At 38.0% G+C, this 25,974-nt stretch overlaps 1 protein-coding gene across 1 annotated transcript; it reads left to right on the forward strand.

Moving 5' to 3' along the window:
• Window positions 1–830: 830 nt before the first annotated feature.
• GNAQ (guanine nucleotide binding protein (G protein), q polypeptide) lies at window positions 831–25,974 on the forward strand (the record flags this gene model as incomplete). The annotated part of the gene is made up of 5 exons (XM_010010860.1): window positions 831–985; window positions 11,934–12,062; window positions 13,002–13,131; window positions 23,127–23,280; window positions 25,284–25,974. Coding segments are annotated over 5 exons (759 nt in total), but the record flags the coding sequence as incomplete, so codon positions are not given.

Raw genomic sequence — 25,974 nt, forward strand, 5'->3', positions numbered from 1 at the left:
TGCCATGTTGGTTAACTACTCATCATTTAAAAAGCATGTTTTATATACTCTAAGATTGTACCTGAAAATTTAAAAATTAAAGCTTTCTTCAGAATGATCCTTACTAAATACAAATTCTAATGTGAAAGCGTCATCTACCTCATCTAAATAATACTGGATTGGGGTAAACATAGTGTGAAATAAGGAGCCATATTTTGTTTGAAACCCAAGATTATTACTTCATTTTCTGTCGTAATACCATAGTTAGCACTATTTATCTTTGAACACACTGTATCATCACTCATTTGTAATTTACTCAGCAATCTTACTTATTCTCATTCATTCACTATTGTCTTTAAGGTCTTCCCCAATAAATCAACATTAATGTTTTTTTCCTACATTATCATTAAGTTCATTCACATGGGTACAGATTTTGTTAAAATACCCGTCTGAATATTTTGGAGGTTTGCTGTCTGTTCTGTATGTTGTTCAAGTGTCCCAGATTCTGTCACTAATAAGTGGTTTCACTGGTAGAATGGATGTTAGGTATTTATTTAACAGTGTCTTTTAGCATGAAAAGTAAATAATATGCTGATGCATGTTGAGATCTATATACTTTACATTAAAAAGTCAGGGTTTTTTCTGTTTTAGCTTATGTCAGGAACTGAGGTTGTCTCTTTCTTCTGTCTTCACAACCTTCTTTGTGGTACTTGTTTTTTCAGATTGCATATACATGTTGGTGCTATGGCCAGTATGAAAAATTTGTCCTATTAATCGTATTCACTATGTATGAGCTATCTGCAAACATAGAAAACGAAATAAATTTTACTGTTTTGTTTGTTTTGAATTAGGCTCATGCACAGTTAGTTCGAGAAGTCGATGTAGAGAAGGTGGCAACTTTTGAGACCCCTTATGTAGATGCAATAAGAAGCTTATGGAATGACCCTGGAATTCAGGAGTGTTATGATAGACGACGGGAGTATCAGTTGTCAGATTCAACTAAATAGTAAGTACATGGTGGCTACGAAATATCATTCTCTCTTTTTAACAAAGTATTTTTTACTTTTTAGGTTCTTATACTATTTATTTGTGTACATGTTTGTATGTCTATGAAGCACAAACATACCTGAATCATAGAATAGTTAGGGTTGGAAACGACCTTAAGATCATTTAGTTCCAAGCCCCTGCCATGAGCAGGGACCCCTCGAACTAAACTATGTCACCCAAGGCTCTGTCCAACCTGGCCTTGAACACTGCCAGGGATGGAGCATTCACAACTTGGCAACCCAGTCCAGTCCCTCACCACCCTCACTGTAAAGAACTTCTTCCTTAGATCTAATCTGAACTTCCCCTGTTTAAGTTTAAACCCATTACCCCTTGTCCTACCACTACAGTCCCTGATGAAGAGTCCCTCCCCAGCATCCTTACAGGCCCCCTTCAGGTACTGGAAGGCTGCTATGAGGTCTCCACGCAACCTTCTCTTCTCCAGGCTGAACAGCCCCAACTTTCTCAGCCTGTCTTCATACGGGAGGTGCTCCAGTCCTCTTATCATCCTTGTGGCCCTTCTCTGGACTTGCTCCAGCAGTTCCATGTCCTTCTTATGTTGAGAACACCAGAACTGTACACAATACTCCAAGTGAGGTCTCGCAAGAGCAGAGTAGAGGGGCAGGATCACCTCCTTTGACCTGCTGGTCACACTTCTTTTGATGTAGCCCAGGATACGGTTGATTTCTGGGCTGCAAGCACACACTGAAGCTGGCTCATGTCAAGCTTCTCTTCAACCAACACCCCCAAGTCCTTCTCCTCAGGGCTGCCCTGAATCACTTTTGTGCCCAACCTGTAGCTGTGAGTTGAATTCAGAGGACACTTCAAGGAGTAGAGTACATCCAGTTCAGGATTATGTCCGTGTTTGTTTTACAGGATGTCAGTCTCTGATCATCTAAAGTCTTAAATGAAGATTGTAACTAGAGATGGTTAGTCACTGATGGTTTTGTTTTCTTTTGTTACACATGCTCAAACCCTTACTGTCTTTTTACATACACTCACAAATGCAAGCTGGAAATGAGAGGTCTGGGATGACATTTATTTGCAGAGTAGTCTGAGGGTTCTGGCCTAGCACAAGACTTGATATGTAATTTAGTCAAGACGAATTCATTTGTACCTTGCTGATGCAATTTCGGCATCCGAAGATCAACAGATAGATGACATAAGTCTTCTCTGATTTGCTCCAGTGCTGTCACCTCACCATATTCTTCATTTGCCCTATGCATAGTTTCCTATTATCCTATGTAGATTGCTGTCCTATGGAGCTGGTTACCTTTCCAGCATATCACTTTTATCATTTCTGTATGCATGTTTTGGTGAGAGTATTGCAAAGCACAGTCGGATCTCTCTTAGTTGTTTGGATTCTCACCTTCCCCGTAAAAGAACCATACTGTGTTTTGTTCTTTAGTGGTAAGAAAACAAATAGAATATTACATAAAGTGAAAAACTGTAGGGTGCATAAAAAGTGAGAAGAAAATTTAAGAAACAAGTTACTGACAATGTACATTCATCTTGTTTCCATATTGAAATGAGCAGCAAGCGTAAGTAGAAGGTGAAGCAGAGCTTGTGTTAAGCTTTGAATTTCTTAGATTTGTAGGTCCTAACTTTGTTTCCACAACAGATGCGATGCTGTTTTTAAAGTTGAAATACATATAGGTATTTTTTGTGAGTTAGAGGATAAAAATAGAATTACTTAATCTCCAAAGCAGGAAATAGTCATCTGATGCTACTTCAGATCAGATTGTGCTGAATACCATAGTTTTGACCTAGTTCTTATGAAATTGTCACCATGTGTATCTTTTTTATTAAAAACAGTAGGAAATAATTCACTAAGCTGTAGAAGCAAATTGCTAGTACATTACCTTGCAGTTGGTTACTTTTCAAGCTCAACTTTTTTTGCAATTTAACATGAGTTCTTGCAGATTTGGTAACTTTTATCTATTACAGTTCATAATATGGATTTCTGCAAAATCTGTTTTAAATGAGAATTGTGAATCATTTTATGTAAGTCTTTAGAAGGGCCTCTCTTATATTTATGCTTGCAGGTAGAGTTTTTTCCAGTGAAAGCAATTAGCAGAAACCAAAGGAAAGTTGTTTCAAAAACACAGTATGTATGTTTAGCAAGAAAACACCAAAAAGAATTTTCTAACTTTAATTCCTGTCACAAAGCAAGAAAACAAAATGCTTAAAAGTCACTGTTGAGATTCACAAGTCAGTAAACTAGAAAAAGAACCCTGGTGGCCATTGATGTGGTCAGTCTTGATAATTTCTTTTGACCTGATGGATATACCAAAGTGGTTTGTTGTCCACTAGACCTCTTGTAAGCATGTGTCAGTATGCTTTGTGAGAATGCATCAGTATTTTTAAACATATGTGTCAATATCACACATGTCCTTCGTGCATCTCTTGCATGAGCCTCTCATCTTCCTAGAAGATTTCCCCTGGTTTTTTATAGTACTAGTATTTTCAGTCTGTTCACTGTATTGCTTTTTTTTTTTCATCACATTGTCTTCCTAAATCTCTTCCTCTGTATTTTCTGGGGGGTTTATGTTTTCTAAACTCTGGTTTTTAATATACCCTCCATGTTTGTATACTTTCTGTCATCTGTTGACCTGTTTTGTCATTGTTAGCTGCGCTTTTGATGTTTTTACACCCACTGCTAGTACCCTGAAAGAATACATCAGATGTGTGTTTATCACAAGAGGTTAGGGCAGGGTAGGAAAGAAAACTTCCTGCAGCCTAGAGGTTGATTTGAACCTCTTAGTGGCTCAGCAAATGCATTCCATTCTCTTCTCTTGCGACTGAATGCTCCAAAGTTTAGATGTTAATGTTGTTTTTAAAAGCAATTTCTAGATTTCTCTGTGGTGAAGTTAAGAACACATCAGGTAAACTGAGATTATTCACTTCCCATATAAATTACGGGATGACTAAGCCACCTACTTACCACTAAACCACTTCCCTCCAAGATACTATTCACTGTGTGAGACAGCTATAAACCAACACCACGCTGCTGATTGCCTTAAGTAATAGCTGTGTGAGATGAGATCATTCAGTGTGTACTGTACAGGGTGTCAAGACCTTAACCCAGATACAAACAGGTTACCAGTCAACAGTCTCATTACATAATGGCTTTTCAAAGCCTGAGGAAGGGGGAGTCAACAGCCTTACTGTTGTCATAAGTAAGATTTCACATTTGTGTCTTCAGAATATCACTGATTTTTTAGATGGAAGACAGAGATGAATCCTAACGATGTCTGCTCATCAAAGTTCATGTTCCACTTTTCCTGTAAACCGATGCATGAATTGTAATGCTTTGGTTATCAAGTAATTTTATATGATGGTATTCCATCAGAGTTTGAAGATTTTTATAACTTCAGATGAACAATTAATTCCTTCATTCCTAAAAAAGATAGCATTTTGCTTCCATGTTCCACTTCTGAAATGGGTGCATTTCAGTGGAATTTCTGTGTGCTAAATAGGATGTGCTTAGGGGCACACAAGGGAAAAAATCACTGTATGAATCTTTTAAGTTTTTATTGCCTCTAGTGATCAGAACATTCATTCTTTCACTTCATAAAGCTGTAGGGAATTCTTACGATATCATGGGTCTCTGTGAGCCTTTCTGGAGGACTAATACTGTTCTAAATTGAGACCTGCTCTGTGGCTGACACTGGTATAGCAAATTATTAATAACTGCCTATATGATATCTGTATAATAGTCATTTGTTGGGGACAAGAATAAATATACTCTAAGATACGTAGGAACATCATCATTTAATAAACATTTTAATACTGTTCATTGATTTTTTCTTCCCTTCATTTGTAAAAATGTACTTGAAGGTTCTAAAGCTACATTTAGGGGCAATTTATGTTGCAAAATGGTAGATTCTTCTCTTATGTAGCTTTGTGATAAAATAAAAACAGCAAATAAAAGTCTGAATATGAAGATCAAGTACTAGCAGCAGAACCATGCCAACCCTATCTTATGTCTTAGATATAGTTCCCAAACATAAAATAAATGTCTGAAGAAAATAGGACATGAGATTTGCTGGATACAAAAGCTATGCATCTTACAGAAAAACTGAAGATTATGCAACACAACAAGGGAAATTCAGAAAGGGAAGTGGGGTTATATAAAGGAGCATACACTATGCATTTCTTCCAGGTTCCTTTTTTTCCATGCAGTACTGAACACATTTTTTATATTTCTATAATTCTTAAACCACATTTCCTATTAAGAAAAGACTGCACAAGCATTTTTTTATTTGATGACTTACTCGTTTCTAGCATTTGCTAAGGTTGGCTTTTAGCCATGTAGGAAATTGAGAGAGACAGTTAGGTAGGATTTGAGTGGGATAAGGGTAAAAAGAGTACAGTACAGACTTCTTCGTAACTCACTGCAAAGATCTTAGGTTTACTCTGTTTACTTTACATTAAGATTAGATAGTTCTGGAAGCTGGTAAACATGCCTCAACTTTTCACCAATGGTGTACAGGCTCAGAAATGCAGACCTACAGAGAAGTTCTGAAAATGGGGCCAATACTTGTTTACACTTAGTTTGGTTTACAGCTCATGTTTGTACACTGAAAATTGTTTCCATTTACTGCACTGCTGCTGCATGTTAGCAAAGAGGCCACTTGTGTCAGTTACTCTGGCAGTTTTGTGAGGTAGGAAAAATCATGCTACAGCAACTTTAATGTTTTGCAAATGTGGAGTTGAAAGACAATCAGGTAGTATGCATTTTCAAAAATACAGAAAAAGGCTTTTCCTTTTCAAAGGTTGTTTTCCAGCACATGGCCAAATTTTGGGGTAGTCTCATCAGCCAGTTAAAGAGTTTTGCAAAACAACCAACCAGCCTCCCCAAAAACCACACCGGACCCCACAAAAGTATGGAGAGTAGCCCAAACCAATTCCGGAACAGCCAGGCTGCAAGGGACTGAGATAAGCCAAATACTCTTTGTTTGCATCATTAGCCATAGCCGTAGACTTCGGTTAGGGTTTTATTTTCACTTGCAGTCTCTGTATGTGTATGAGAGCAGTTTGTGGAGGGTCATGCTGCTTATGAACTGTCCTGACTTTGAGGATTTTTATTTTTTTTTTCTTTTTGCATTAAACCTGCAAGCCTTAGGGTTGAAAAGATGTAAATGTTTGTGGTTACTATCGTACCTGGAAAAAGTCAGCTGTTATACATGGTTGAATACAGTGAAAACATCTGTGTATGAAGCTGCTGGTAAGCCTTGCTTTTACATCTGTGGTTGCAATGAAATCATTCAACAAGCTGTATGTTAAATAGCAAACTTTGTAATTTCTTGGGGTTTGTCCCTTCCCTTTTCCCCTGTACTCTTATTCTGTCCATACAGATCAAGAAACTGTCATGTTGTTTGCGGACTGGCTGGTAATAAGTCATCTTGCCTGGTTTTAGACTGATCGACCCTTTTATTACTGCCAAGTAATTATCTCAACATAGAATCATAGAATAGTTAGGGTTGGAAAGGACCTTAAGATCATCTAGTTCCAACCCCTCTGCAATGTTTGTTTTTGTTTTAGCCATTTCTCTGTGAGTGTTTCTCAGTGTGGTGCCAGGCAGATCCCTTCTCTTCAGCAATGAGTTTCAGAGATGATCTGTTCCCCAGGGACTTCTGTGCTCACAGGGTCTCATAGGCAGACTGCCTCTAAGAGCAGGGTTTGTTAAGGTCCTAGTGAATAGTAATTCAGCATCTTGGTACATAAGTTTTGCCTGCTGAGTCTGGGAAGAGTTGTTGGGCAACACTGATGGATAGAACAATCTTAATTTTTAACCTTGGAAAGGGAAACAAGTGTTAGATGGATGAGGGTTGTAGCTTTTCTACCTTTGCCCATGGTGTACTGCCTTCTCTTGATTAATTAGGCTCTACACTAAACATTTTAAAGTTACAGAAATCACTTTTATGGATTCATTCCTGAGAAAATCCTACTTTATCACCTGATTACTTGCCACAAAAATCTGGCCTCAAAGATGATGGGAAATGTTAGCTCATGGTTAGAGGAGGGTGTTTAAAGTGCCTGCCCCATGTTTTTTCATGTTGACGGTGCTTCAAGACCTCATTCCCTGAAAGTAAATTCAGGTAAGTTTTGATCGTCAGTTTTTGTTAGGTGATGTAGCTTTTGGAAGTGAATTAAAGCTGAATGTTGAGTAACCTGTTCATGGTGATGGAGTTATATTTAACCTCTTGAAGAAGGTTATTGGTTAAAACAATTCCAGTCTGTTTGTTAAGGCTCGGAGTCTTACCTCTCTGCTTGATTTCTCTGAGAAAGGCAAGTAGGGAAGTACAGAGCCAGTCAGTCTACTCCCATGATGCTGCTCCTGCTGTTTAATTTGAAATGTGGGCAAACAGCACCTTTGAAACGTGTTCTCTTTCAAGGACCTTCTTAGCACCTCCATAGCCTGGCAGCTTTCCTGGAGCTGGCTGCAGGCTTGGATCTTGTTAGAGGTCATAGGTGATGTGAAATGCCTTAAAGGTAAGTGCTTCTCTCTTAGTGCTGACTGGGAAACAAAAGGCTTCCTCCGCTTCTGGTAGCGTGCAGATCACAAACATGCTGTGGTGATCTGCAGGCGGTGGCAGTTCTCCTGACATGGGGAGAGGGTCATGCTGGCAGCTCCTTACACACGCATCACCTTGGTAATGCACCGCCTGCCTGTCACTACAGCAACCTCCGGGGAAAATTACCTCAGCAGCCACTAAAGCTCATTTTTACACAACTAATTTACAAAATTAAGTTTTTAAACTTAGTCTGCACTGTATAAAAATTTGCTCAGACCTGTGTGGTTTGAGTTGGAGTTTTTTGTGTGGTTTCTTTTTTTTTGGGGGGGGGTGGGGGGGGTTGTTTTTGCTTTTTGTTGTTGGGGTTTTTTTCCCCTTGGGGATATTTTTTTTTTCCCCCTGAATACTTTTATGTGATTTTCCCTTTTTTGTTCCTTTATATAGTGCCTAGCTGAGTAGGTAATGTTTGGGTGACAGGCTGTACAGCTACAGTGTGTCTCCTCAAAGTTAAGACACTTCTTAGCAGGTGCCTAGCGTGGTATTTCGTTGAGGCTTTGGCAACTTGCACAGTTGCTGCTACCTACACAGCTGAACTCCCCAAGGTAACCCTGGTCGTGGTTACCTGCTTTTGGACTGGCCCTCAGGACCAGTGCCAGAGTATTTCCAATGTAATACCTGTATCGTTATTATGATTTTAAATTTTGAAGTTGTTAAGCTGAGGAAACATCTGCTTTGGGCAGTTGTTGGCAGCACTTTTTGTGGAAGTTCATGTTTATGACAAGTCTTGTGGTTTGTTTGCAAGAGTGCACATGCAGCCATTTCTAGTATGCACTGAAAATTCAGTGACATTGCAGTATTTGTGCATACATTTTGAGTTAGGCACTGAGCCTGAAGTACCTAGTGCTTATCTTTACATTTTTTGCACATGCACAGAACTTACTTGCCCAGGCAAGTGATATGTTTGTCAGTACTTGCTTTAAAGCCATGGTGAATGAATTTTTATAGTCAGATGTTTGGAAAAATCAGTGAAAATCTTCATTTTCATTCACTCCTCACCCATCTGAATTCAAAGACTCGAGACATTGCACACAGCCCTCCTTCATAAAGTTCTCTTCATAAAGTTCTCTTATCTGCTTGCATATAACTCAGTGGAGGAAGTAACTCCACCCTGCTTTCCTGTGGGAGCTTGTGGACTTCCCACACCCCAGGCTGTATCCATGTAATAAACTAGATTAATTTGAGCAATTTCAATAGTCTTTCTTCACTATTCTGAATGATTTTAATAGAAATGTGTTAGCATTTTTGGTGATTTTAGAGTATCTTGAAGGGCTTTGTGTTGCTGATGCAGGCAAAGCCTTCAGTCTGATTTTCAGAAACATGTTTAATCCCACTGAAGTTGATAGCAGAATGTGAAGTTACATATCCTCATACAGTAACAGACAGTGTATCTGATCTGCAGAACTGTTAAAGTCAGTAGCAGAAAATATGTACTCTTTTGCTTCAGAGCAGCAATGCACAAACTTCATTAAAATCTGAATTTCAGCACAAGTAATTTTCAACAGAAATGTCTTTGCTTAAAAAACCAAACAAAAAAAAAAAAAAAAAACAACCAAACCACAACAAATCAAAACTTAAAAGAAATTTTTTTTTCTACTTAAAAAGAATTTCATTGTCTGCTCTATGCTCACAGCATGAAAATAGCAATCATGAAAGATTTAAAAGTAAGGTTGCACAACAAAGAACTGGGACATTTTTATTTATATAAATGAATAGTGATTTTTTTTATTAAGTTTTTAAGTTAGAAGGGAAAGCAGTAGGGGCTAAATGTCATTATCTGAAAATAAAAAATGCAGGATTATTCTAAATTGCTTTTGTTGGGCTGTAGATTCTGGTTATGGTTTGTCATATGATCCTTTAAAGGATTTCCTGCGTGCTATCTGATTTTGGTTTGGTTTGGTGATTTTTTTCTGTAAGGTACTATTAGTGGTTTTGATACTGCTTTCTTGATTTTGGCTTTGAGTGTATAATTTAGGACATTAATTCTTAGCCCAACATTCTTTGATTTCTAAGTGAAGAAATCTAAAAAAACTCCACCAGGATGCACAAGGAGTCTTCTATGGATGTATAGGCTGTGTAAAATGCAAACTATGAAATGAGGGGGAAGGTTGCTGTTCAGTAATTGAATGAGCTAACTTGAGCAGAACTGAATGAGGATGAGGAATAGATAAGTATTTTTAAGGATAAATTAGTGCATCTGGAACTTAATGACATCAATGATTTTGTGTTAGGACAAAAAAATACCCATCTGCCCATTTAATGGTTTCCAGTAACTCAAGTGAGATTTAACTGTGTGCTGTTGTCCCTTTGTTTTATTGCCTTTCTGAAATCAGTCAGACGTGCATTACAGATATCTTAGCAACATGTCCGCTGTGCAGAAGTACAGTCACCAGGCTCACATTGGAGAACAAAAATGAAGCTTGCCAAAGGAATGCAACAAAATGGTTGTGTAAACGGTTATCTGTAGGTTAATTATCTTCTCAGTGGCTAACTGTAGGACATTCTTGGGCTGGGAAGTAACTAAATGCCCAAGAACTTCATGTTCCGCAGCAGTCTCTCTCAGACATCTACCATGGGGAGAGCCCAAGCTTCCTGGTGCACTAATTTTATGAGATATCATAGAACCACAGGACAGCTGGGGTTGGAAGGAACCTTACAGATCATCTAGTTCCAACCCCCCTGCCATGGGCAGGAACACCTTCCACTAGACCAGGGTGCTCCAAGCCCCATCCAACCTGGCTTTGAACACTGCCAGAGATGGGGCAGCCACAGCTTCTCTGAACAACCTGTTCCAGTGTCTCACCCACCCTCATAGTGAAGAGTTTCTTCCTAATGTCTAATCTAAATCTCTCTCTTTCAGTTTAAAACCATTCCCCTTGTCCTGTCACTACAAGCCCTTGTAAAAATCCCTCTGCAGATTTCTTACAGGCTCTCTGTAGGTACTGGAAGATTGCTACAAGGTCTCCCCTGAGCCTTATCTTCTCCAGACTGAACAAGCCCTACTTGTCCATCTCCTGGACCCAAACAGGCTATAACACACATTGGTACACTTAATTTTTGAAGCATCTCTTTTATGAGAATTAATTAAAACCTGCCGTACTCTGTTGCTTTATGATTGAAATCCATCATTAAGCAGTAGCAGAAGATTTTTGTGTTGTAGTTAATGAAAAATTACAAGCAATTTTAAGCATTTTGGGGTTTCTTACCAACTGGCATGTATTTCATGCCTTATTAACTTAATCAGAAGTTTGAGTGTGAATGCAGGACTTCAAGATGCCAGAGATCTGATCTATAGCAGTTCACTGTTCTTTGGGAGATTCATGGTTGTCTCTCCATGTATCTGTGTAGGCAGCGCAGAATGAATAAGAAGTATGTTGCATATTCAGATAAAACTGCAATTTTATATTTCTCACACATATTATAATATTCTTTGTCTCTACATTGCTTAGAATTATATAATTGAAGACTTTGAATCTTTGGTGAATATACATGTTAAAGCTATTTTCAGAGTTGTTTGAAAATTGTCGTGGTCTAAGCCCAGCCGGCAACTTGGAACCACGCAGCCGCTCGCTCACTCCCCCCCTTTTCCTTCCTCCCCCCGCTCCCGGAGGGATTGGGAGGAGAATCGAAGGAATGTAACTCCCACGGGTTGAGATAACAGCTCTCCAGTAACTAAGGTATAATACAAACCACTACTGCTACCAATAATAATGATAAGAGGAATAACAAGGGGAGAGGACACAACCGCTCACCACCCGCCGACCGATACCCAGCCCGACCTGAGCAGCGATCTGGGCCTTCCGGGTAACTCCCCCCAGTTTCTATACTGGGCATGACGTGCTGTGGTATGGAATACCCCTTTAGCCAGTTTGGGTCAGGTGTCCTGCCTCTGCTTCCTCCTGGCTCCCCCTCCTCTCTGGCAAAGCATGAGACTGAGAAAGTCCTTGGTCAGAGTAAACATTACTGAGCAACAACTAAAAACATCGGTGTTATCAGCATTGTTCCCAGACTGAAAGTCAAAAACACAGCACTGCACCAGCTACTAAGAAGGAGAAAAAATGACTGCTGTAGCTGAACCCAGGACAAAAATAAAACATAATAATGCGCTACCCTTATATATAATTTAATTGAAGCTATGGGAGTGTACAGGAAGGGGGGGATGGAGCACATTTTTATACTTTGTCCCCTCTTTTATGCCGATAATACTCTTTTTTCTGTTGCACTTCTTCCTACCCCACAGCCCATTTCCCTTCCCAAGTTTTCCTTTCTCTTTTCCTCAGTCGGATGATGGTGTCACTGTCTTGCATTCCTTCTGTTTCTCCCTGTCTGTAGCTATCTTAATGACTTGGACCGCATAGCAGATTCCACCTACCTGCCAACTCAGCAAGATGTGCTCCGCGTTCGAGTCCCAACAACAGGGATCATTGAATATCCATTCGACTTACAAAGCGTCATTTTCAGGTAGTTTATTCTGTTTCCTTTTACATTAGTAATACCATATATAGGATATTGGTTAAAAGTGCATAAAAAGAAATTAGCCTGTGTTTTTAAAATTTGAGCTTTGTCATTATTTTTTCATGTAATTGTTCACATTTAACAAAGAGTTGATGCTAAAGATGTCAAAAGGATGAAAGACAATCAGGTTTGTCTTCTGAAAACTTGCAATTCATCTTTTCAGTAGTAGGTACCAAAGTTTGACTGTGAATAATAATATGAAAATACAGTCACGTATCCTCTTATTTCATGTAAATTGTGGAATATAACGCTTCCACTTGTGTAGCTGATTTTTAGAGAGAAATTGTTCTTCTTTACAGATAAATAACCCTGCTTGAGTGCAAGTACAGTTGTTTGAAAAAAACTATGGAGTTGCAATTGCAAGTTAGACACCTGTGTTTAGTTACACTGAGATACAGGGTCGGGTGGGAATACAGTGTGAGCAATTTGAGTTTTAATTTGGTCTATTAAAAATTTTAGTAAGTACATGTTGTATTTTGTTTGTCCTCTTAAAATGGGCAGCTTTAACAAGTTGGGAAGTTTTACTCTGGTAATTTGGTGGGGAAAAGGCAGGCCACTGAGTCTATTCTGTTCACATATGTTTTTGCTGAATACACAGGGCATACACTGCCAAATCATGGCTCGTGAAACCTTTGTGTCTCAGAAGTCTGAGGGTTTTGAGACCCACAATAATCTAAATACAGAAAACACCTCAGACTTCAAAGCAATATATTCTTCTTCAGCAAACTGTCTACCTAGAACAGATTCCACTATCAATAAAAAAGACATTAAGAAAAACAAACCAAACTTTGTTTTCAGCTAAATTCTTGAATTTTGTCACCGTGTGTGCTTGTGTGTTTATCTGTTAAGGTATTCATGGCGTTGATATGAATGTTAATTTTGCAGAATGGTGGATGTAGGAGGCCAACGATCAGAAAGAAGAAAATGGATACATTGCTTTGAAAACGTCACATCTATCATGTTCCTAGTAGCGCTTAGTGAATATGATCAAGTGCTTGTGGAGTCAGATAATGAGGTAAGCAAGCATCAGCAAAAAGCACCAGTTTTAATGAAAAATAACTTCACTTGTCTCGTCCCGGGTGTTTTCCAAATATGTCTACCAGCAGTCATGCATGACTGCACCGAATGGTGTGAGGAGCACTACAGGGATCAAATGGGGAGGAGAGGATCAGTCTTCAAATATGGCAGAGCTGATCAGCTCCACCACAGGATTCAGAAACACCTATCTCTTTAGTGTAGAAGGGGAATACAGCTGAATATAGAGAAATATTCTTAGTGTAGCTATGTAGCAAAGCCACAAAAATAGGCAGTGGAAATTTACAGATTCCTTGCCCTCAGCAAGTTTGCCGACAACACCAAGCTGTTCAGTTGATAGGCTGGAGGGAAGGGATGCCATCCAGAGGGTGGCATCCTGGACATGCTTGTGAGGTGGGCCAGTGCCAACCTTATGAAGTTTAACCAAGACAAGTCCAAGGTCCTACGCCTGGGTTGGCACAACCTCAGGCACAGCTACAGGCTGGGAGGAGAAGAGATTCAGAGCAGCCCTGCAGAGAAGGACTTGGGGGTGTTGCTTGATGAGAAGCTCAACATGAGCTGGCTTCAGTGTGCGCTTGCTGCCCAGAAATCAACCGTAGCCTGGGCTGCATCAAAAGAAGCATGACCAGCAGGTTGAAGGAGGTGGTCCTGCCCCTCTACTCTGCTCTCATGAGGCCCCACTTGGAGTACTGTGTACAGGTCTGGTGCCCTCAACATAAAAAGGGCATTGGAGCTGCTGGAGCAAGTCCAGAGGAGGGCCACGAGGACGATAACGGGGCTGGAGCACCTCCCTTATGAAGACAGGCTGAGAAAGCTGAGGCTGTTGAGCTTAGAGAAGAGAAGGCTGTGTGGAGACCTCAGAGCAGCCTTCCAGTATCTGAAGGGGGCCTACGAGGATGCTGGGGAGGGACTCTTCATCAGGGACTGTAGTGGTAGGACAAGGGGTAATGGGTTTAAACTTAAACAGGGGAAGTTTAGATTAGATTTAAGGAAAAAGTTCTTTACAGTGAGGGTGGCAAAGCACTGGAACAGGTTGCCCAAAGAAAGGGGTAAATGCTTCATCCCTGGCAGTGTTCAAGGCCAGGTTAGACAGAACCTTGGGTGACATGGTCTAGTGTGAGGTGTCCCATGGTAAGAGGGGTTGGAACTAGACGATCTTAAGGTCCTTTCCAACCCCAACTGTTTCATAATTCTATGCTAGAATGGATCCTAAAGCAGTAAACTTCATTCCTTACACTTAAATCATAGGATGTATATTGTATTTTTATTTCAAAATTAACAGAGGTAAGAAAGTGAGCTGAGGGGGAAGGCGCACTTGTATTCAATATTGTGAAGGCAGTTTAGAGTAGGGAAATTATTTAATATTCATATTTTTTGTCTTTCCTGAGGGATATTGTAAGTTACTCACCAAACTTCCATGAATTACTTACTGGCACCGTCCTATGCATGTCTCTTAACACATACTTATAAAAACCAGTTGAAAAAAAGAAAACATTTGAATATTCTTTATGGCTGCATACATGTTGTTCTCTCTGTTTTCAAGATTTCAGTTCTGAAACACTTCGTAACATTTGAATATTCTTTATGGCTGCATACGTGTTGTTCTCTCTGTTTTCAAGATTTCAGTTCTGAAACACTTCATGGAGGCAAAAGTTGTAAAACTCCTCGTTGTCTTGCAGATGGTTCTTCCACCTCACTGCTAAACTATTAATGTTTCTAATTAACATTAACAGTGGAAAACTTATGAACCTTTTTGAACCTTCAGTTTAAAATATATTCATAACTTTAATTCAGACCAGTTCTTGGTTTTGGGTCATACGCACGTACCCTAGTAGCACTTTCCAGCAGCCTTAGGCTAGCTCTGGAATGGATCCGAATTGTCTCAGAGCTAAGCACTCATCTGGGCAGCTTAGTTTCAGCTTTCAGCAAGCTGTAGCCAGTCTATCTGGATTTTGTCGGTATTCCAGAGCACTGATTTATTCCCTTCCTCATAATTCATGTATTTACTGGTTTGATCCCAGATTGCAGTTCTTTCTGAAAATGTTTTTTTCTGTGATCTTGACAACAATATTACTGAATGGATATCCACAGAAATTGTCATGAAGATCATTTTCCTAGCTTCTTGCTTTTGCCTTGTGTGCATCAGTCCACTAGCTTTCACTTAAGGAAGTGTAACATGTAACCCTTGGTCTTCTTTAAGACCTGTGCCATCTAACCTGATATGATAACCAGGTTTAGTTTTTTTGTGCCAGTCTTAACCAGTCATTTTTAAAATATTCAAATACTTCTGCATGTGTCACCACTCTCATTCTGAACAGAAAGAGTTCCACGCAGGCTTGTCTAAACCTGCTCCGTTGCTGCTTTGTAATATGCAGTGGTGTAGCAGCCAGAGTTGTGTGAAGACTATTGCTTGCACTGTTTAGAATCCTGCTGTTTTGACTTGACGCTCTCATTCTGTGTTCAGCATCCATTGTCTTACAGATTTATCCTGTGTTTATAAACTTTCAAAGTAGTGGCTGTTACTTAGGAATAAAGTGCAGCTGTGATCCCCATTAAGTCTTCTAGGTTTCTGAAATGTAGAGTAGCAGGTTCATTTGCCAGTAGCAGATGTTTGCATGGCACTAGGAAAACATAACATTTTTATTTTGAGATGTGAACAGAACCAGTAGATCTGGAAGTGATTCAAGCAATGGTTCTGAAAGCCATTGCACAAACCTTGCAGGAATTCAGGGGGTTGTCAGACAAGTGGAACAAGAGAGCTCAAGAGAGAAGGTAGAAGGGACATGTGACTGGTGGAGTCCCTTTTGGAAGTGGTGTAGAGCTAAATAATCTGGGAAGAAAGTTGTTCTTAAACAAATGCTTGTCCAAGACATTACCACCAAGGAATCATTAAAACTCTCTAGTGACTTAATGGTCCATAAAAACAGTGCCCCTCAGTAAAATCATGTTTAGCTTGGTGTTCATAAATCATAAGGGCTGAAAGATGGTATCTACATATGAGTGAAGTAGAATTGGTTGCTTAGAGGGATAGGATCTCCATCCCAGGGAGAGATGTACAAAGCTTGACTAGACACGACCATGAGCAACTTGATCTAATGACAGAGTTAGTGCTGCTGGGAGCAGGGAGTTGGACCAGATGACTTCCACACGTCCTTTCCACAATAAATTCTTCTCTAAGTAGAAGAATAATTGTTTGACAAATGAAAGGAAATTTTTTTGCTTGTTTCTTTGGGGAACGTCTTTGTGGTCATATCATAAGCTTTGTTTGATGGTGGATATTGGAATTAATGTAGTTTCTTTCACAGTACTTAATTTACACTGAAGAACTGTCTTGTGATTTTATCATAACACTTGCATGAAGTCAAAACAGGCTGTTTAGAAAATTATGGCTCAGTACCTCAGCTATAACTGCAAATTGAAACTGAAGGAACTTTGTAGGGTGGTTTTCTGTGATGTTTCTGTGCTTCAAGCAGTGTATAAAGACATTGTGCAGGGATGTCAGTTCTTTTACTTGCTGGAAATTTTTTTATATTCTTAGGTTGTTCCAAGTAGAAAGGATCAATGCTGCTTGGTTTTTTAAAAATTATTAAAAGAATAATGTATTTAAAAATACATTAAAATAGTCAAATGAAACCTAGGATAGGTATTTTTACCGTGTTTGCATTCGTGTGTGTGTGCAGGTTAATTAATGTAGACATACATACTCATGTTTTGAATCTGGATAAAATGCATCTGCAGAATAGATAGATGGAACTTCTGTACCATTCATCAGTACAGTCTGTTAATGGGTGACAAACTGGTACAGTGTTCCAATCACACGTTCTTTTGATGTTGGACAAAAATAAGAAATGGCATGAGCCCACAAAGTTCAGTATACTTTGAGTCTTTGTGGAGGCAATTATCTCAAGTATGTATTCCATTTTTTCGTTGGAACTATCTGGCTGTTCACATCTGGGCATGCTTCCACTTCTCTTCCAGCACTTTGTGTTCCTTATTCACAGCCTAGTCCTGTATGGCTTAGCATGAGGGCTGAAAGAAAACAATGTTGAGATCAGAGCACTTCTCTTTTTATGCATCATGAATAAACGTAATACTTTAGTTGTCTGGTTTTTTCATCAACATTCATCAATCCAGAACAATTGAGCATAGGTCAGCGGCATAGTGTGAACTCTCAGATAGAATTAAAGTCCTCAAGTGGTCTTCAGAATTATTTAACAATGTTATTTCCATGGGAATAAAATCTCCAGAACTCACTGTTTATTTCAAAACTATAGAAAATAACACATTAACCACCTATGCCAAACCTTGTTGCTGTATGTATTGTATCTGCTCATACCTGTTCACACATATATGCGTATGTATTTCCTTTTTGGTTTGTGGATAATAAACCTTTTGAATGTAAAGTATCAGTACTGGGAAGTACTTGCATAAGGAAGAGTCAGAGCCTCTGTCTTTTGTGTAAGTGGGTAGTTTATAATGGAAATGGGAGGTTGAATAATTGTGAACATGGTTGCAGAGGCTGCCAGAAACACTGCTGGTAAATGTTGCTATTGGCAGCAATTGCTGGCAAAGATAACTGCTTCTATTTTCTTTTTTTTTTTTTTTTCCCCCCTAAATAAGGTTCAAAAAGTGCCCAAAAAAAAAATTCCATTTAATTTTAAAATTGTTTCCACTTTTTTTTTTTTTTTTTTAATAATCTGAAGATACTAGTTAAAAACTGATTATTGTGGCAGTCATGTTATTTCATGAAAACAGCCCTTTTAAATATATATATAAAAAGAATATTTTGTAGCAGTGTTTGACCATGTTTTTTGGAGTGACTTTTTGGGCCACTTTTATTGGACAGTAATTTTGTGCGTTGGTGGTTGTTGAACATGTTGCTTTGATGGATTATTCCTGAGTTCTGTGTTTGAAGTTGTCTCTCACTGCATTTGAGTTACTCATCAAAATACTTGTACAACCATTACAGATTTTTTCTTAGATAGCTAGTTACAGCACTGTAGCTGTAAGATTATACTTTGTACCAGTGGCAAAAATCTGAAGCCTTTCCAAGTTTGTTACTGTAGCTACTTTTTCACATACTGGAGGACTCTGTACTTGCCTCCTACTTCCTGATTTCCTCTGTTATTTCCCAGCTTTCATGTAGCAGCTCTGTTAAATTTTTAGCCAAGGAATACACTGTAGATCTTTCTGTGCAGCTACACTGCTCCTACTTAAATAATTGATGGAAGTCTTATTTGGAGAACTGAGACATTCCTAATTAATCAGCCTTTTGCACAAAAACCATTCACATGCACAAGATTTTGTCAGGTAAAGTAGTAGAGTCCATTACTGTGATACTAAACAACTTCAGAAGTATTAACCTCTTCTTTTTTTTCTAAAGCTTTTTGCATCAGTATCTCCTTTTCTAGAATTATCATCTCTGAAAGCCCTCTCAGTCAAATAAACATTTGTTAACAGCATAAATGTAGTTATACACACAGTGCAAATTGTTGACTAAAAATTGCCTTTCGTTTGCCTCCTCACTTTCTTCACTCACATAATTTTAAAATTCAGCCCCTCAAAGTCTGTGAAATCCCAGTATAGTTAACAGACACTATTTAAATTACTAACAAGTTGTAAGACAAAAATTAATTACTACATTTTTCATTTGATATGTAAATTATAATATGCCCGCTAGATGCCACTCTAGACAATCATAAAGACAATAATGGGTGAAACTCCACTACTACTTCTGTATTTTTCAGATTAATATTGTATTTGGTCTTTTCTGTTAAAGCACTGTGTTAGCTTTCCCTTCACTGAGTACCAACTGATGTAGCTTTTAAATGCTATTTTATGGTTTTTCAGGTATTTTTCAGAATTTGTCAACTTAACGTCACACACTTACAAATTATTTCTTTAATTGTGGGAGTAATCGCGTATTTTTTTCAGAGCAACAGATAGCAAAGAGAATTTCAATACCTAAATTCAAACTTGAAATCCATAATTTTAACATGAAAACTGGAAGTATGGGATTAAAAAGGGGAAAAAAAAAGGTAGAAGTATACCCTTTTTTAAATAAGGAAGAGGAGGAGTTTGCATTTGGATATAAAATGTGATAAAAGGTGGGGTTTGTGTCTATAGTTATATTTGTGTCGGGTTGTGTGGAGGATGGGAGAATTTTACGCTGACGTCTTTATGTCATAAGGAGGAAAATGGAGTAATGGCTGGCAACACCAGTATGCAATTTAGGACTGACTGCAGACAAGCAGAGCAGGGAAGTTTCTGAGGCGAGCAGATTTTGAGGGATGGTGAAAACAATGATCCTGTGCTCATTTTCCATGTGCCAGCTGCCTGATAAGCCAGGGTGCCATGGTGAGCTTGTTGCTGCTGTCAGAAGGGAGTTGCTGAGAAGGTTGGCATCGCTTCTGAGAATGGCTGTCAGCTACTTGAGAGAGCCTTCAGCCAGCTCCAGCTGTACATTTCTGTACATTAGTAATTCACAAGTTTCTTTCTGCAGCCTTTTCCATTGAAGTTTAAGTAAGGTTTTCCTGGAAGCAATTTGGTGAAGTAGAGCTGGCTCATAAAATCAGATCAAGTGCTTGAACAAAATGTTGAATACTGCCTGCTCCCCACTGTTCTTGTCCTCTTTTCAAAGAGCCGCGTGTCTTGCTTGGTTTGGCAAGGCCTTCCTCACATTGCATCTGACAGAAGGTCAGATCCCCAATGCTGAACTTTTTCTATGATAAGCAGTGCATCCTGTTAAAGGCAGGTGTCAAGTTCTTGATTAATATCTTTATGAAGATTTGCAAGACACTTGTTAAATATACAAATTGTATGACATTTGTATTGAATCCCTTGAATTAACTGATCTGATCTTTTAAAATTCTGGCAGTACCATCTTACTACTTATGTCTTCTCTGAAGGTATATTTGTCTGTGGAGCATTGCAATGTGACGTATGCTCAGAGGAGGTAAACAGTGATATCCTAAGTCTTTTTTCCATGCTTCTGTTACAAGGACAGAACATAGCATTCTGTATTTTTTTCCTTGAGAAGGATCATGAAAATTCATAGACCTTTCAATTATGGATCTTAAGGAGAGTGACCTTTTACTTAACTGATTTAGACAGCTTGCCATCCTTTGCCAGCTCCTTAGAAAATGTGTCTGCGGCCTTCTTGATGTCTAAATCCCTGCTGTTTGCTTCATTCCTCAAATGGAGGTGCATAAGGGTCGTTCTGTAGTAGTTCCACTCTGAGATAATCCCTGTGCTAAAATAGTGTTCCTCAGAGCTACCATTTGGTGCACAGACCTTACCATCTTGCTTTCCTGATAGCCTCATCTGATATGACAATACAGGGCAAGATCCTTGTACCCTAAGAAATAATTCTACTTCAGTGGGCTCTGGCAATACAATGTTCATTTTTTATAATTTCACACAAGTCTCTGAATTCCAGATTATTTTGTTTATGACTGGCTAATTTAATACAAAATCAGCAAGGGCAACAGTCTACTGCTGTTGCCTCTTCAAAGCCTATTCTCTCAGAATCAGGAATAGATTCAGATTTAGCCCGGGTCTTTCTGGAAATACAGTTAGCTGGATGACACTTGGAGGCAAGTGGCTTTTGTATGAAATTACACTTCAATTATACTAAAGAATACAGTGAAGTGAATGAGGGTGAAATAATCTGGTAGCGTTTTATTGACTTCAGTTACCAGCATCCCGAACTATGTATTTTTTTCCAAGCAGTTGAGTTTCTATCAGTTACGTTAGACTGTGTATATTGACCATTTCTGAAAATTCCTGAAGGTTGTAATTATTTCTTTTGATACAAATTTTTTTTTCTGCTCTTTTACGCTGCCGTCTTAACAGTATCCTTTTTTCAGCATCCCAGATTGTTTTTTAATTACTTGAACTATTCTTTTAAGTCATGAAAACCTGCTTCATCTCTGATCTGTCTGAGTGGAATCCTTAGGAGATCTGTCATCAAGGAGAGACATTTATAAATTTGTAAAAAAGTGACTCTCTGGAATGCAGTTCATATTATACAGAATTCATCATTAATATATAATGCAAGACATACTCTTCTTACATTGAAGACATTTTTTTTCTTTATTTTGTAGGTCTCTTGGTATTTTTATGATATGCAGCATTTAATTTTAAATTTTTAGCTGATGAGATGACAGATTTTAAGCATGGTATCAGCGTAGCTTTTATCTGCACGCCTTTTCTGCTTCATCTTGTTGGTATACCTTTAAAACAGGAAATGAAAATGTATTCTGGGTCTAGTAACAATGTTTGGGATCACAATTTTCTTGAGCTTTCTTAGAGGAAAAGTCATAAATGTGTTCAAATAGATTTATTTATTTTGTCTTTGCAATTCTGTGTTACGTATATGGAAAAAAGCCCCAACCCAACAGCATTATAGATGAAAATAGGGCGGTTGTATTGAAGGATTTTTGTGAAAAACAGAAACACTTGCTTTAGATAAATAATTTCTTTGTTTGGTGTGCACTTTTCTTACTGAGAGGTTTTCATTAGCTTGTAAATTTACTGTGAAAGAATGCTGCTATTGCTTTTTTACCTTATAAGTGTCACATTAGAAGAAACCAAGTGTTAATTAGTTTAGATAAATATTTATAAACTGTATTTTGTAAGTTTACATTGCCTTCTCTTTTTCATCAAGCTGTGAAAGTGAAAGCTATCCTGTGTAGTTCCCATTGCTGTTCTGTAAGGCCTTGTTTAGAGGAAAAAAGTTTATCTAGACTGTTGAGAAGAAAATAGTGTGATTAAGAATTAGTCTCAGGACTTAAGTTTTATGCTCAGCTTTCTTGACATTTCAATTTTTCTCTTTTCTGAATGAAATCCTGGCACCATTGAAATCAATGTGAGTTATTAGTGCAAGAAAGCAAAGGTTTTACTGCTTTGCATTACTTTCTCAAATCTATCAATATATATTTAGACACCTGACATGGTGTCCCATTTGGACACCAGCATGAACTAAGGTTTAACAAAATGCTTGAAGATTTTGTGGTGACATAAGAGACCAAACAATCCTCTTCTACAAAACAGAATTTTTTTAGAGTTTGTTTTTTGAGTCTTTCGTTGGTGGTTGGTTTACGTTTGTTGGTTTCTTTGGGGGTTGTTATTTTGGGGTGTGGGGGTTTATTTTGTTGTTGGTTTGGTTTGACGTTCCTGTACATGTTTATGTTGGTCTCTTTAAAATGTAAATCAGTGCAAGTAAAGATACACTTACAGTTACCTGACAAATTCAGACAATTATCTACAATTCTATGGTTCACCTCCTTGCTGTTCCCTGGATCACAGCTTGGTGGTGAAGCAGTATTTTTCAGGGGCCTGCAGCATTCAATAATAATAATAAAAAGAGTAAGGTAATTCCTTTGTTTTGAACTCGGTTTGTTCTCTGAATTAACCACATCATGTCAGCATATTACCAAATTGTAACTTAATTTTACGATGACAAAAAAGTGTTGCAAATGGAACTGTAGCTTCACTTAACATTTCAGCTAAAACGCGTAGTATTTTCAGGAGCAGTTAAGTAATTAAAGGCTAACCCAATCATATAAAAAAATTTAGCAATTCACAGATTTTAAGATTTTGTGTCACAAGTCTTTGCTGTAGATGAAAAATTCTCAGGTTTCAAATTTACTTGCAGCTATTTTAAAGTTGATCTGGTCATAACTGTCCATACTGAGACTTTACAAACACACCTGTTAGAGCTTTCATGTACATGGCCTGTGCTTTAAAGTTAACACTTACGCTTGAGCAGTTGAATTCGCAAAAATATGCCTGCATATTTAATTAACTTCTTGCCTTTTAATTGTAATTTAATTACTCAAACCTTACGTACTGGTAGGAAGATGCAAAACATGGTGTGGATAAATTTACCAAATAAAGTGAAATTGCACTGATTTATTTTTTAAAAAAAGTATTTTCATGCCCACCAAAATTTCACTCTCTTTTCTATTCCAGAATCGAATGGAAGAAAGCAAAGCACTCTTTAGGACAATTATAACATATCCATGGTTCCAAAACTCTTCAGTCATTCTGTTCTTAAATAAAAAAGATCTCTTAGAGGAGAAAATTATGTACTCGCACCTAGTTGATTATTTTCCAGAGTATGATGGTAAGTATAAAGACATCAGAGCTCATGCCCTATTTACACTGCAGTAATGAGAAATCATAATAGCCTTGTCCAAATGCTAGACACATAGATAATTTGATAAATTTTGCACTTAAAAAAAAAAGGTGCTTTGCAATTTTTAATAATGTAATTTTTTTAAATGTGATTGAATTCTTGTGGGATTTTGTAGACTGCTAGGATTTCATTTTATAAATTGGGGTGAAGGTTTAGATTGAAGTACAAAAGCTAAAAAGAAAAAGAAATGCACTCCTTGTGGCACTCAGAAAAAACAGTACCACTCTTTGCACCCTTTTATTGCACCTCTTTGCAGTCTAAATTTAACATTGACTCTTTCAATTTTTTCTGAATTCCTGAGGTATTAAATGTTCTTTCAAACCTCAATTTTCCATTCTTGAACTTCAGGCAAACAAAAATTTAAATTACATGATAGTCAGTAGAGATCTGATTAGATAAATAAGTTTGGATATAGTCTTTGAATAGTGCAGTAGGTTTTGAGGGCTCTGTCTAGCTACTATGAAACTGAAAATTCTAGGAGGTTGTTTAAAATAGTGGTTTACTTTGAAGAAATCAGTGTCTTTGAAAGTCTTAGAGTTTCCTTCACGGAATACTGCAAATTTACTCATGGTAGTGTGAGACTTATCATTGCTGCTGTTTCTGTAGAGCCTGGGTGACCAAGCCAAAGGCTAGAGTCTATTGTGTGTTAGAAGCTGTAGAAGCATTGAACAGTCTTCTAGAGAGCTTATGATCTGTTTACATTCCCAAATCTCAGGAAATATGTTGTCTGTATGTATGCATGTACATACATTTGTGTATGTGTTCATGTGCACACACCCATATATTGCAGAATCTTATTCCCCCTCGATACGGATTTGCAGCACACCAGAAAGTACATGATTTCTCTTCCATGCATTCCCTACATAAATTTTATAGTTATCCAAATTGGAAGGTTATCATCCAGCTGAAAAATATGCGGGCATGTGCTAACCCCCAGAGTACAGATTTTGTAAGTACTGAAGGACAGAGCTACATACAGCAGCTGAGTGCTGGTATTTATATCACCATGTAATGACAGGACTAAGGAAGAGAACAGGAGGAAGCAACACAGAAAACATGCATGTTCTGTAGAAATGCAAATTCCAGAAACAGGAGAGCAAGGCAGTAATGGCCTCCGGAGGTAGGTTGGAATAATGGAACAGAATTCAACAGCATGTGGCTTGTGTTCGTGCTTCTGCACTGCTCTTTTGGCTGTGAATGTAAATGAATCCTCACTATTCCAGCCTGGAAGTCATTACTTTACCTTCTCTCTTCTGTAAAGCTGAACATGTGGTTTAGCTCTGTCCATCTGGGAATTACAACCTTAATTTAGATCTGATAGAATCATTATCATACATAATTTAGATAACAAGTGATTTGTTAGAACATGAGCCTTTTGCAATCAAACAGCTTCAGCTGGAGAGTATGTGTATTTTATTATCACTAAAGTAAATGAAGTTCTGTTGGTAACAATGTCAGTCTAGTTCAGGATCTAACTTCATTACACTACCTATTAAAATACTTACAAAACTAGCAAAAGTTACCATACTAAAATAAATGAAGTATAATTTAAATACAGTACATGTAGACTGAACATTCACCAATTATCTTAACATTTTCTTTAAAGATTTACTAGTGTAGCTCATTTCTCTGTTTTCATTCTGTGCAGTTCTAAGTTCCCTGTTTTAAACATTATCTTACCAAAGAAGGAGGATAGTCATCAGCTAAAGAGCAGCTTTGGCATGATAGCTCTAACTTGATAGAATTTATGGAATTTCCTTCCATCTTTATTTTTCATAGTTCCTAGCAGAAAGAAAGTAGCCAGTGTATGATGCTATTGATTACACCTCTTACATAAGGACTACAGACTGAGCCTTTCTTGTTTTCTGTTAAAAGAAGTTCAAGTACTGAATTGGCTTTAAGAAAACTGACTTCCTCTTCCTATTTATCAGGACCACAACGGGATGCACAAGCGGCACGAGAGTTCATCCTGAAGATGTTTGTAGACCTGAATCCAGACAGTGACAAAATTATCTACTCCCACTTCACATGCGCTACAGACACAGAGAACATCCGCTTCGTCTTTGCTGCTGTCAAGGACACAATCCTACAGTTAAACCTGAAGGAGTACAACCTGGTCTAACTGTGTCTACTGTGTCTAGGAGACCCTCCAAAACTACATTTGTGTGATTGAAGATATACAAGAGGGACTGTATTATCTGTGAAAACAATTTGCATAATACTAATTTATTGCCGGCCTGGACTCTGTGAATGTCCACAGAGTTTGTAATTAATATTATGATTTTATTTAAACTATATGGAGGAAAAACAAAAGATGCTGAAGTACATTCACAGCACATTCCTCATTTTTTTAGGCAAAACCTTGTGACTCAATGTGTTTTAAATTCTCAGTCGTACATTATGAAGATTAGCAGGTTTTGCTGTTGAAGCAAAATCAAGCTGGTTTCCTCTTTTCCTCACCCTTTCTCTCTCCCTCCTTCCTCTCCTTATCTTTTACAAGGTACAATGGCCCTTTTTTTTTTTTTTTTTCCCCTGCATTCCTGGGTGAAACATTTTCTGTTGAGTGATTTGGTCAGGAAAATACTATCATACGAATTCAAATCATCAGTCATTCTAATTTTA

Source organism: Nestor notabilis, unplaced genomic scaffold, assembly GCF_000696875.1.
Source record: "Nestor notabilis isolate BGI_N333 unplaced genomic scaffold, ASM69687v1 scaffold18933, whole genome shotgun sequence".
NCBI classification, from domain to species: Eukaryota; Metazoa; Chordata; class Aves; order Psittaciformes; family Psittacidae; genus Nestor; species Nestor notabilis.